The sequence below is a fragment of the Chrysochloris asiatica genome, unplaced genomic scaffold (assembly GCF_000296735.1).
Source record: "Chrysochloris asiatica unplaced genomic scaffold, ChrAsi1.0 scaffold00088, whole genome shotgun sequence".
Classification (NCBI taxonomy): Eukaryota; Metazoa; Chordata; class Mammalia; order Afrosoricida; family Chrysochloridae; genus Chrysochloris; species Chrysochloris asiatica.
The window spans coordinates 11,998,038-12,011,803 of record NW_006408606.1 but is presented as its reverse complement, the minus strand read 5'-3'; the positions used below and the strand labels follow the sequence as shown (position 1 = coordinate 12,011,803).

General features: G+C 39.2%; 1 protein-coding gene across 3 annotated transcripts in view; it reads right to left on the bottom strand.

Moving 5' to 3' along the window:
* PRDM5 (PR domain containing 5) overlaps positions 1 to 13,766 on the bottom strand; it is a 371,490-nt gene that overhangs the window by 16,190 nt on the left and 341,534 nt on the right. For all 3 annotated transcript variants that reach the window (XM_006866280.1, XM_006866281.1, XM_006866282.1), the window contains one exon: positions 6,664 to 6,768. In XM_006866280.1, coding sequence (XP_006866342.1) covers positions 6,664 to 6,768 — 105 coding nt within the window. The remainder of the gene's footprint in view (positions 1 to 6,663; positions 6,769 to 13,766) is intronic.

The window sequence follows — 13,766 nt, the reverse complement described above, 5'->3', positions numbered from 1 at the left end:
TTGGAAGAAGTATAGCCTGAGTGCTCCTTGCAGGCCAAGATGGCCAAACTTCATCTCTCATACTTTGGACATATTGTCAGGCAGGACCAGTCACTGGAGAAGAATATCATGTTTGGTAAGGTGGAGGGTCAGAGAAAAAGAGGAAAACCCCCAACGAGATGGATTGGCCAAGTGGCAGCATCAATGGACTCAAGCGTGGCAACAGTAGTGAGGTTGGCTCAGGATCGGGCAGTGTTTCGTTCTGCTGTGCATAAGGTCACTGTGGGTTGGTTCCGACTCAATGGCAGCTAACAATGACAACAACAATAGTTTTTTAATTGTTGAAGAGCAAAGATGTCAGCTTGAGGACTAAGGTGCGCCTGACACAAGCCATGGCATTTTCAATAACCTCATATTTTTGAGAAAACTGGACAAGGAATAAAGAAGACCATAGAGGATTTGATGCTTTTGAGTTATGGTGTTGGAGGAGAATATTGAAAATTCCATGGGCTGCCAAAAAGGTCCAACAGATCTGTGTTGGAAGAAGTGCAGCCAGAGTGCTTCTTGGAGGCCAGAATGGCCTAACTTCACATCTCATAGTTCGGACATATTGTCAGGAGGGACCAGTCGCTGGAGAAAGATATCATGTTTGGTAGGGTGGAGGGTCAGGGAGAAAGTGGAAGACCCCCAGCAAGATGGATTGGCCAAGTGTCAGCATTGATGGACTCAAGCGTGGCAACAGTAGTGAGGTTGGCCCTGGATTGGGCAGTGTTTCATTCTATCATGCATAGGGTCGCTATGAGTAGGTACCGACTCGATGGCACCTAATAACAACAACAATACTCTAAGCACATCTCCAAACCTAAGCGTTGATTCACATTGCTCCCTTTGGACTGTCCGCATGTCTGACTCCTCATTGTTTGACTTATTTACCATAACTCTCTCAGACAACTCTTCCTAAATACTCTTTATTAGCCTCATTACATGAAGTTACATAATGAATCTTGTTTCTTAACTGAATGACTATACTCCACAAGAATGTGAATTCCAAGAGGGTAGGAGACATAGCATTGATTCCTGTTTCATCCTGATGTCTAGCATAGAGCCCAGAATAAGAGCTAACATTCATATAGTTCTCACTATGGGCTAGAAGTCCATTTTGCCACTTTCTAAACTTTGGCTTGTTTAATCTTCACAACCACTCTTTTAGGTAGATAAACCCAAACCTAACGTATTGCCATAAAGTCAATTTCAATACATAGAGAATTCACAGGACAGACTATAACGAATCCATAGGGTTTCTGTGAATCTTTTTGGAATAGAGTGTCTCATCTTTTTTAGATGGAGTAGCTTGTTGGTTCATACTGCTGACCTTTTGGTTAGTAGCCCAATGCTTAATTTGCTATGCAACCAGGGCTCCTTTTAGGGAGATACTGTTTCTATTATCCCCATTTCACAGATATGGAAACTGAGGCAAAGGGTTAACCAGGTTGCTCAAAGTCACAGAACTATGTAATGGTTCCCAGGATCTAAACCCAGAAAGTCTGACTCCAGAGTATTTACCACAAGTGGTTACGAATCGGGCTACAAACCTTAAGGTCAGCGGTTCGAAACTACCAGCCGCTCCACGGGAGAAAGATGAGGCTCTCTACTCCCGTAAGGATTTACACCCTCGGAAACCCTGTACAGGGTCGCTATGGGTCGGAACCGACTCGATGGCACTTACCAACAACAACAAGGGCTAACTATTCCTAAAGCATCTAACTTTAAAATAGTGTATGAGCTGACTGTGCTTCTTCTATTTGCCTGGCTGATACCATTAAAAACAAACAAACACACCAAAAAAAAAAAAAAGCAAACAACTCTGAAAATAAAAAGAAGGTTCTCACGCAGTTCAGTTCATCAGTGTGGTGTGTAGTATACAAAGTGCAAACGTACATTTACACAGTCACCATGGGAAAAATATAGCAATGGCAAGCTGGAGAAAATGGAAAGGAAGTTGAACAAGATGCTGAAATCACTGATAATGACTCTGAATTAAGGAAGTTCTAGGAGCTCCACATAGGAGATGAGATGGGAACAATCCAACAGATTGTTGATTGAGTGCCAAAGTGGAGGATTAAATGTCAGTAGAGAGTGCCTGATGTCATAGTTGTGAAACTGACTGCCCAGATACTAAAAGCTTATGTTTTCATGAGCTTAAACGCAGTCATTAAGAGACTCCAAACTGATGATCTGTATTAAATCAGGACATTCATAGTCATTTTGAAAACAGGGGAGAGCATGAAAGAGTTCATAGAACATAACAGAGCTGCTTCCTCTTCTTTCTTTTTAACTGATTTGTATCCAATGCTATAACCTATTTTCACATGCTGAAGAACAGGATTTATTCTTAGTCTAGGCAGCAGGTAAATGGATTTTGTTTTAACTATAAATTAAGACAAGATATTTAACAGAAAGTACCTTGAGAGATGAGGATCAGAATTCTACAAATACATCTTCATCTAACAAATATCACATACAGTGTTTTTCCACCATAATTAAGAGCAAAAAGACAAAGACCACACTGTGTCTGACTTAACTTGAAGAGTCTACAGTTTTAGGGAGGAATAATTTTCAATGCCACGAGGAAAGAGCTAATGGAGGCAAAGCAGAGAGTGTGATAAACTGCCTGGCGAGGAGAGGGCAGGCTTTAAGGAAGACTTGTCACAGTATGGGTCTAAAAGGATGCACAGGGCTTTATCACGCCCGAATGGGAAGGAAGAACATTGCAAAGGTACAGTGGTGTGAAGAGAATGACTCATTTGGGGAAGTAAGAACAGTTCACTGAGGCTGATGACTAGATTGCATTGGAGGAATAATTTGAAGAAGGTACGTGTAAAAGTTTCTTAGGACAACCATAAAAAAAAGTTTCAAACTGGGTTGCTTAAATCAACAGAAATTAATATTTTCATGGTTCTTGAGACTAGAAGTCCAAAATCAAGGTGTTTACAGGACCACGGCCATTCTGAAAGCTCTAGGAAAGAATCTGCTCCTTGCCTCTCTCCTAGCTTCTGGTGGTGCCCACAATCCTTGACATCTAAGAAGCATTCAATGAACAAAGCTACAGTAACTAAAACAGCATTCTACTGGCATAAGGACAGAGGCACAGCTCAAGGGAACAGAACTTACAGTCCAGAAATGCATACATACATCTATGGCTAACTGATTGTAACAAGGGTGCCAAGACTATTCCATGGAAAAATATGGGATTTTCCAAAAATAGGATTCCAACCATTGATTTTCTATATGCAAAACAAGTAAGCTGGATCTGTAGCTCACATTATATATACAAATTAACTTAATATAGATAAGTAACTTCACTGTTTTGATTAAGTGCCACTACAGGGTTTTCCAAAGCATGGCAGGTGAGTTTGAACAACTATTGGTCTCTCCATGTGCAAAAGCCTGAGGAGTGAAGAAAACTAGAGATACTCAGAATCAATTAATCCAGTGGACTATTGGAACACATGAACATCAGTCTCCACAACTCTGAGACAAGATAAACTATATGCCCAGTAAACCACTGCCAACTGCTCTGAAAGGAATCACATTAGAAGATCCAGATAGAGAGGGACACAGTGTGGAATAAAACTCAAAATTATATAAAAATAAAAATATAAAGATTGGGTTTACTGGTTAGAAAGAGATTAGAGGAGTTCGAAACTACAACCCTCGACTACCCTTCAGGTCTGGAATGGAATTCACCCTGTGGTCCAATTTTCAAGCAAGCTGTAGATAGGTAGATAGTAAGGAAAACAGCACTAGTAACGTATGCTCAACATGGAATGGTCAATCATTCAAGATGAAAAGGATGGCATTTATCTAAGGACAATGTTCAGACGGGCTGGAAAGGAGAGTGAAACGGAAATAGAAACCACAGGGAGAAAATGGGGTAACTGCTGTTAAATGGAGGGGACTGTAATCATTGGGATGAAACAAAGAGTATGATTTGTTGTATATAAAACTGATGATCTGCTCTGTAAACCTTCAGTCAAGTCAGAATACAAAGTTTCAAAAAACAAACCCATCATCTTGGCTGGTTGGCAGACTGGAAAAGGAATTCACTTAAAGATTACATAAAAACCGAGAGAGGTCTGAGCTGTGCACTGCCAGTGGGAATGGAAACTGAATGGAAGTAATGAATGTGAGAGGCATTAGGGGGGGAAGGGATTGGAATAGGGCAAGTAAGCATGACTTCTACTTGGGATAAGTAGGTTAATAAGGAAAGAAAACATGATTGTGGATCAGAGACAGTTGTTATTAGGTGTCCTTAAGTCAGTTCTGACTTACCCTATGAGACAGACTCACTATGAGTCAGGATATAAGTGGATGTGGGTTTTTTATTTAACAATAGGTCTGACTGATAAAGATCTAAGAGTATTCAACACATGATAGAAGTAAATGGGTTAGAAGTAGATAGAAAAAGATAACGCTTATAACATTATTGGTTGGTTGGGTTGACTGTATGCCATGGACTTGGTTCCAGCTCACAGCAACACTGTATAGAGTTTCCTAGGCTGTAAATATTTATGGGAGCAGAAAGCCTCATCTGGTAGATTCAAACTGCTAACCATGAGGTTAGAATCACAACTCATAATTCACTATAGTAATATATTAAAAAAAATCATCATTGTCCAATTTATCTAATGATGTATTCAACAAAAATGATTGTGAGGGATAGAAATGTAAAGGTGGACATTTTATAGCAAGGAGGGCAGTGATTAACTTTTCAGTCTAGTAGTGGAGGGCACTGGGACCAACAATGGAGAGTGGAGAGTGGGACCCTACCCAGAGAAGTCGTGATGCCTGAGACAGAGGCAGAGACGATGACGTGGAAAGATGGAGAGGCTGTGGACTTGAGATCCAGAGAGGGAAAGGGGCTATGTGCTGATGACCAGGGGTGGGGGGGAGGACAGGCTTTCAGAGTATACCCTTTGGTTGGTTGATGATGCATGGATGGGATTATAACTATGGCAATGAAACTATATACGACAGAATTAATGTAAAACCTATGGTATCCCATGTAAACTATCACATAATTCACAACAAAACATTTATTAAAAAAAAAATTCAGATAAAACAGTGCTTGAGTATGGGGCAAGAAGATGCCTTTACACAAATAATATTTAATTTCTGGCTTGGTAACATAGCGGTTACGAATCAAGCTGCGAAGCTTAAGGTAAGCAGTTCGAAACTACCAGCTGTTCCACGGGAGAAAGAGAAGGCTTTCTACTCCCATAAAGATTTACAGCCTCGGAAACCCTGTACAGGGTCTCTATGAGTGGGAACCGACTCCATGGCACATCACAACAACAACAAATCAGTTATTTGCTTATTTGTAAAACCATATTACTCAACTAGTTTTCCTTCAAGAAAATACTTCTATTAAAAGTACGAGTGAATTAAACTGATTGAAATTACTAAAATTAGGTTGCTGCTCCAGTTAAAGACAAAGGTTTACAGTTGTACATTTCTTTCTCTACAAGTAGTTCTTTCCTTACTAGAAACTTAATGTACATAAAAATATTGTTATGAGTAGGCCCCAGGGAGTATACTATAGCCTTAATCTTAGTACCAAAATCTCCCTAAAAGACTAGGAAAACATCTTGTATTTTTGAGTTTTCACAAGGTGCTGCTTGCCCTATGCTTTATCCAGTGGTGGTGGTGGCGGCTATGTGCTGTGGAGTCGGTTTCGACTCATAGCGATCCTGCACAGGGTTTCCGAGGCTGTAAATCTTTACGGGAGCAGAAAGCCTCATCTTTCTCCCACGGAACAGCTGGTAGTTTCCAACGGCTGACCTTAAGGTTCGCAGCCCGATTTGTAACTACTACACTACCAGAGCTCCTTGCTTTATCCAGTATGACCTGTTTATAAGATGGAATTTCTTTCATTTATAGAAAACTTCATACTGCGTCACTTTGTAAGTTGTAAGATACTTCTTATGTTGAATTACAATTAATGTCATCTTTTTTACAGTTTTACATTAGAAATAAGTATCTCAGTGGGTGCTTTCCCTAACACCTTTGCCCATGCTGTGCCAACTGTCAATCTTACACAGAAGGGTGGTTACGCTATTGGTCGAAGAAGAACCACATTGTCCCTAAGTTGACTAGTGCTTAGATAAATTCTGACAATTATGCATTTTTATATGCTAATAATGTGATATTGAAAAATTTTACTTCAATTAAAATGCTATAAGCAGAAAATCTAGACACTTAGTAGAATTTTTCTTTAACTTGAACACTTTAAATACTATAGATGATCATTTAAATACTTGGTGTAAACTGTCATTAACATGTTAAAGACTTGGATAGACACATGAAAGCTGCCTCAAGACAGCAGACATTTAAACCTTAGACAAACAACTCAATTGCATGAAAACAGGGCAAGCATGTCTTATACAAAATCAGAGTTTATTTGCTGCAAGTAAGGAAGGATGAATAAAATTACTACAATGTGGTTATGTTGATTAGGCAATCCAAACCTATAAACTGTACACGACATTAATAGGCATAGACTGACACTGTAAAACACACACAGGCACGTACACATTCACACACAGACACACATGAAAACACACATGCACACACACCAGCTGATTCTGGAGGACACTAGGGGAAGAAAAGAGAAGCCAAACTCACATCACACTGAAATGGCTTTTCTCCTGTGTGAGTCCTCTTGTGCTCATCCAGGCCTCTCTTCTGGCTGAAGGCCTTGCTGCACTCTGAACATTTGTACGGCTTCTCCTGCAGTCAATCAAAAGAGACCACCATGAGTGTGAGTCAACTCAGAGCCCTCTCATTAAGGAGTGAGAGGGGAGGTTTGATCTAGGTGATAGAAACAGGGTGCAGAGTGCTGAGGCAAACTGAGAAGAATGCTGCAATACTGTAAATTTCTAGTGAAAACGGTGGACATGTATGCAAACTACTAACTCAAGGTAGTTCACGTTCAACATTAAATTATTTTCCTTTTTTTAATGTCATATGTGGTAATGCCAGATTTTTTAGTGGTTGTTGTGATTTAAGTAATGAGGAAACTGAACTCTTAGGTGTTTCTTTTGACATTTGGATTCTGTAAACATTGACCGAGATACTAAATGTACTGAGAACCAAGAATGTTTGGGAACTCCTGTTTACTGTCTCAGAGGGAATCCTGGAAATGAAAACTTTGGAACTAAATTTTCAACAGATACCCAAGGTTAGTTTAAAAAGCTAGGGCTCAACTGTGATTTATTCATTTTTATTTCTATTGCCCAATCTTTTTTCCTAGGATTTTCTTTTATAAAACCCAAATTCCATTTTAAAATGAGACTTTTTTTTTTATTGTTAGTCACAGACTTCAAGGGAAAGAAACATCTCAAGAGTTAAGTTCCTTAGCCATCTTTGATGTTGGTAATTACAATGTTTTTAGCTTCAATTGATTTGTGAAATACATTAATAATATCACTTCTTTAAAATAAATGGTCAGTTACTAATTAGTGCATCCATCAACATTTTTACTTAGACTAAATGACTTGCAATGACTTTTTTTTTTTCCCTTCCAAAGATACCTTCAAAAATATTCTGTTTTAAATATTGTTTTAGAATAAAGTTAAAAAAGCAAAACAGCTGCCAAAGAGTTGATTCTGAGTCACAGAGTACAACCGTGCTTCACAGGGTTTTCAATGACTAACTTTTTTTTGGAAATAGATTGTCTTGGCTTTCTTTAGACAGGCCTCTGGGTGGACTCAAACCTCCAGTCTTATGGGTAACAGATGAATTTATTAACTGTACCAACCAGGGAATTCTGGATTGATAAAAGTTGTATGAATTTATGTCAACTAAAGTTGCTAAGTTCTTATATTGATATTTTCTTCTATATATTTTAAAATTCAAAATTCATTAGACCTACATAAAGTATGTAAACAAGCACAAGACATACAAGCTTTCACCAGAGATTTACAGCATGAAATATCATCAATACAGGTGTTCCCTTTCTGACTACAGTTCTTTCTCACCTCCTCAGAGATGGCTGCATATTCATCATTTTCTTGCATTTCGCTGTATTTTTACTGCATATGGACGGTTGGATCTTGAAGCAGGATATAGTAGCTTTTGCATTTAAAAATTATGTAACTAATTTGATGGCAGATCAAGACCTCCAACAGTAATAACACAGAATACCAGATGAAGTAGGTTCAGGGAACAGTCCCAGAACTCTGAACTACATATAAAAGAATATTGAGACGGATCGAACACTTACTGCTAGTGAAATTTGTAACAGAAGCAAGCAAAGTGGCGTTTTCTGATCTGCAGCTGTCAGCAGCTGCCAGAGTGACCATTTTGGGGATGATGAAGAAAGAACAGGTACAGAGGAGTGTTCCAACTGCAGAGGTCTGACCAACACTGGAGATAATGTATGCCCTACCCCTCACTCAGGAGGGTTCTACTACACATGTGCACAACTGTGCTCAGCAAAGACCACAGTGCATAGAATCTAAGAAAGGGGAAAGGTAAACAGGAACTGGGTAAAATGGAAAGGGCTCCCAGAATGGCTTCAGCTGGTTGAATGACAGGAATTAAAATCATACTCATGTTTTGCTAAGTTTTTTTTTGCAATTATAGACTGTAGTATCCAATCTTTTTGTTGTTGCTCCCCTTTTACCTTGAGGGGGCTCTTTCTCTCCCTATATCACCCAAGAAGAGACAGCAATTGTGGTCAAAGAGCTAAGCTACAATCACACCCTATAAAATCCCAACATCCAGGCAACTGCCAATATCAGCTGCTATACACCAGATAGACAGCTAACACCTGCTACAGTAACTCCGAGTTGAGTAATAAGAAAAGTGAAAAAGGAATCCCATCTCCTAATCACATCTAACTGGAGGCAATCAGAAAGCTTAATAATACATAAGCATACATTCATCTAATTATTGAAAACACATCTAATTACTGAAGATGCCCAAGAGACAGTTGAAGATTTAAATACATGTCCAGAAACAAATTAGAGTAACTGAAACAAATGAGCTGCAGGTAGACTTAGACTTCCCATTGAAAGGAGGGCTTTGCAACCTGAGAAGAATGGTATTGAGGTGCATCCAAATGTTACACAGAGGGGTTGAGAAAAATATGGAAGAAGTCAGGAAAGTGCTATAGGAACAATCAAATAAAATAGTAATATCATTGGAAACAAGTCAAAACCTGCAAAAAGAGTTAGAAACAATTAATGATAAAATATCAGAAATGGACAATACACTGATAGGGCAAAGGAGTAGAATTGAAGAGATGGAAGCCAGAACTAGTGAACTGGAAGTCAAATCTCTCACAACTGCTAAAATAGAACAGCAAGCAGATAAAAGGGGGAAAAAATCTGAAGAAAGTCTAAGATTCATGTGGGACAAGAAGAGGAATAACTTGAGAATAATTGGCAGTCTGGAATAGGAAAAATCATATAAGACCACAGAGGAGATAGTTGGAGCTGCTGGAAAAAAAAATTCCCTAACATCCCGAAAAATGAAAAGATAAGCATTCATGAAGCTCAGTGAACACCAGGAAGAATAGAACCCAAAAGAATAGAACCCAAAACATGTCATAATCAAGCTCTCCAAAAATCAAAGATATGGAGAGAATCCTGAAAGCAACTAGGGAAAAGAGAAATGTTACTGACAAAGGCAAGCAAACAAGATTAAGTTCTGATCTCTCAGCAGAAACCACGCAGACAAGAAGGCAATGGGGAGACAAATATAAATCCCTGAAAGGAAAAAAACCTGTTAACCAAGAATTGTCTACCCAGCAAAGCTGTTAATCAAATACAGCAGTATAATAAAAGCATTCCAGAATAAATAGAAGCTGAGGGGCTTTGTCATAGCCAACCCCGTTCTTCAAAACATCCTAAATGGAGTTCTTTGGATTGAGAACCAACAAGTACAGACAACAACCATCTATTGACACACATAGCAACACCACCTTCAATTGACAGTAGGAAGAGTCTGGAACAAGAATGAATTCAGAGGATCTGGGAGGTCAGTCTATGATCAATACAATTACAATGTAAAAAAAAAAAAAAAAAAAAGGAACAGAGATCCAGGTGATGAGGAGGTCAGGTAGTCTTCAGAGTAAAATAGACTTTTAAATAGAGGAAAAAAGTTAATAGAATATAGGGTAACCTTAAAGAAAATTAATACTTCACAGCATACCAAGATAATGAAAATCCAAGAGCATGGACACATCAAAAATATGAAACTTAAGAAAAGATAACCATACTAAAAGAAAGAAAGAAAGAAAAACTCTTTGCTGGCCACAGGGGTGGGAGGGAGAGGATGGTAGAACACAGGTCAGGGAATAGATATATCATAGTTCAGGTGTTGGTGAGGGCAATACACAAAAGGGGGAAGGAGATGGAAGAACACAGTTGATAGGGGAACACTTAGGCAGGTTTGCATGGGCTAAATGGGACAAAGGTAGTGATGTATTGGAACAACAGGACTCTGTGACACAGGGATTGAGGTATAGTCTAAATGGATAAAAGAGGGAAAATAATGTTAAGATGCTAAACTGTCTTATGAATGCTGGTTTCCCTTGCCTATTATAGTAAAATAGGCACATGAGTGGGATAGAAAGGAATATCGAGAAACATGATTACAGAAAACTTGTAAAACCATCTTCAGCCTATAACTGACTGTTACATTGTTAAGTACCGTGGAGTCTGTTCCAACTCACAGTGACCCTGCACAGGGTTTCTGAGGCTGTAAATCTTTACGGAAGCAGAAAGCCTCATCTATCTCCCGCAGAATGGCTGGTAGTTTCGAACTGCTAACCTTCAGGTTAGCAGCCCGATTCGTAACTACTATGCTACTAGAACTGACTGGAATACCTAAAAGGGGTTCTAGAACTTGCCCAGTGAAATAGGCTTCTCGCGGAGCCTTTGTAGTATATAGGACTTAGGTAGAATCCTGAGCTCCATCCAAAACCTTCTGAGGTGGGACATTCCCACTTGAAAGGACATGCAGAGCAGCTCGGGGTAGCTAGAGGGACAGAAGATACTTCTTGAAAGAAAGACCAGCATGAAAAATCCAAATCAAAATGGCAGTCTGATTGGCTACTACAAGAACAAGCAAGTTGTTTGTCAGGGAGTCATCAAGATAAGTAATTAAGTCCCTTCAGGACAAACCATACTCCAAGACTGAAATTCACAGGGAACACACAAACCGACATGTAAGCTTGCTGGTGACCACATTGGTCTACTGGTGAATGGAGAGGGGGAAAGACAGCAATGAAAATATGAGCTAAGTTTGACCATGTTTCACAGACTCCCGTTGACCTGGAGATGAGAGACAGAAGAGAAAGGTCTGGTTTGTCCATAGTGTGGTGAGACCTGAGGACTCCTAAGGCCATGGACAAAGTTCTAGTCACAGAGAGAGCCAAGAGTGAAGCATCCAGCTGATATGAAGTGAGGGGAGACACAAAAGAATGCCCAAACTTTTAGATAGTACCCATTTGACCTAGCTTCGATGGCTTGATGATCCAAACTCGAATAGAGGAAGAATAGAAATTTCATAAAGGAAACAAGTGTAAATTGCTACAATTTTATGAACTTGACCTATACTTGTGGATGTGGAGGTGGGTTTGTGCCATGGAGTCGGTTCTGACTCATAGTGACCCTGTACAAAGTTTCTGAGACTGTAAATTTTTACAGAAGTAGGCTCATCTTTTCCCACAGAAAAGCTGGTAGTTTCAAACTGCTGACCTTGAGATTAGCAGCTTGATTAGTAACCACTATGCTACCAGAGCTCCTTATACTTATGGATGCAGTAGCTTAAAATACCAGCCAAGAGGGAAGGAGTCTTCACATCAAAGAGCAAACATATCCTTACTGTACACAGGATTGATAGGGATGGGCAACTTAGACATTGGCTACCTAAAATGGGGGAGAGAGGAGGGAGCAGCTATAAAGGCACGAAGTGACTGCCTTACAAGTTTTCAAGAGGGAGTTTCATTAGAGTGTATGGGGGAAAGTAGAATCCTCACTGAATAGTTTTCATCTTGTCTAGCTGGGTCTGGTGAAAGGAGATGGAGATAAAATTCTTACGGTTCAATAGTGAGTAATTGTTAGCATGACTAATTGCAATCATCACAACTGTAAAGGTAGAAGTTTTGGAACATAAAGAAGAGAGTAGTTAATCTTACATTCCATAAACAGAGGACCATAGGGCCATCAAAGGAGAAGAGCACGTGCTGAATGTGGGACCCTATCTAGAGAAGCAGTGACACAGAGATGGGGGCAAAGATGATGATATTGATAGATAGAGCAGCTGACGACTTGAGACTTACGGAAAGAGAAAGGGAAAGGCTGTGCGCTGGCGGCCAGAAGGTAGACTTGCCGAATGCACCCTTGGGTGGTTTAAATGAGTATATATTCCTAAGTATTTTTGTGTTCATCAAAAAAAAAAAAAAAAAACCACTAAAACGACAAACAGAGGGAATAGAAGCAAATATTCTTGAATGGTAATGCACGGAGGGGATTGTAATCATTGCAATGATATGAAATATGATAGGATGAGTGCTAAACTGATGTTCTCCTATGTATACTCTAATCAATGCACATTAAAAGCTTTTAAAAAATTATATAAATAGGGCCATAGTGCATATATTCTTTATGCATGCTCTTGAAATTTGATCTCGTTTTCTTTTTATGATCAATTTTAAGTGTGTGAGCTTCCAGTTCCCACTTTCTTTTAATGAACAGGTGTAGCTCCATTCATTCATATTTCAACGTCACATAATGTCATAATACCTATCCCACAATTTCCTGGTTTGGTGCTGTAGGATAAGCATGGTACCTTAACGTTATCTGAGTAGCAGGGTCAGTCATTCAGACTCACCAGCCACTTCTCGCAGACCTTTTACAGGGCTGCTATGAGTCGGATCATAGGACACTTAACTACAACAACTTACAGATTCTCCAGTAAAGGTAGTTGACTTTTTCACTATTAACAAATAGTTGTTGTTGCTAAGTACCGTCAAGTTGGTTCCAACTCATAGCAACCTTTTATAGGGTTTCCTAGGAGTGACTTATAGGTTGGAACCACCAACCTTGTGGTTAGCAGTCATGACTCCTTACAAATAATACTGCTACTAACAAATAATATACGTATGCATCTATACCTGAACAAAAGTGAGGGCTATTTTCTATGATATGCATACCTAGAAGTGGTATTTTTTTCTTCCAAGAAAAAATAGTCAAACAGCACTATCAAGTGAATGCAACATTTACACATTAATCTCCAGTGTGCTCCTGGAATTCTATCTATATTTTAAAAAATTTGAGACTCTCTAATTAGGTCCATGGAGTCCTGGTGTGACGCTATAGGTTAATGTTCTGGACTACAAAGTCAGTTTGAACCACAAGACTTCCCAGCTGCTCCTTGGAAAACCTATACAGGGTTGATATGGGTCGGAACTGACTCGATGGCACTGAACGACATCAACAACAACAAATAAATCTATGAGCACATTTTATCATTTTGATATGATTTTAATCTGTAACAATCCTTTTTTTTTTAAATTTAACCTTAAAACTAATATATTCATAATACAACTATAAAATTAGCATTTGCCATGGACTGCCAAAAGAACCAATAGATCTGTTTTGGAAGAAGTGCAGCAAGAGTGCTCCTTGGAGGCCAGGATGGCTAAGCTTCGTCTCTCATACTTTGGACATATTGTCCGGAGGAAACGGTCACTGGAGAAGGATGTCATGCTGGGT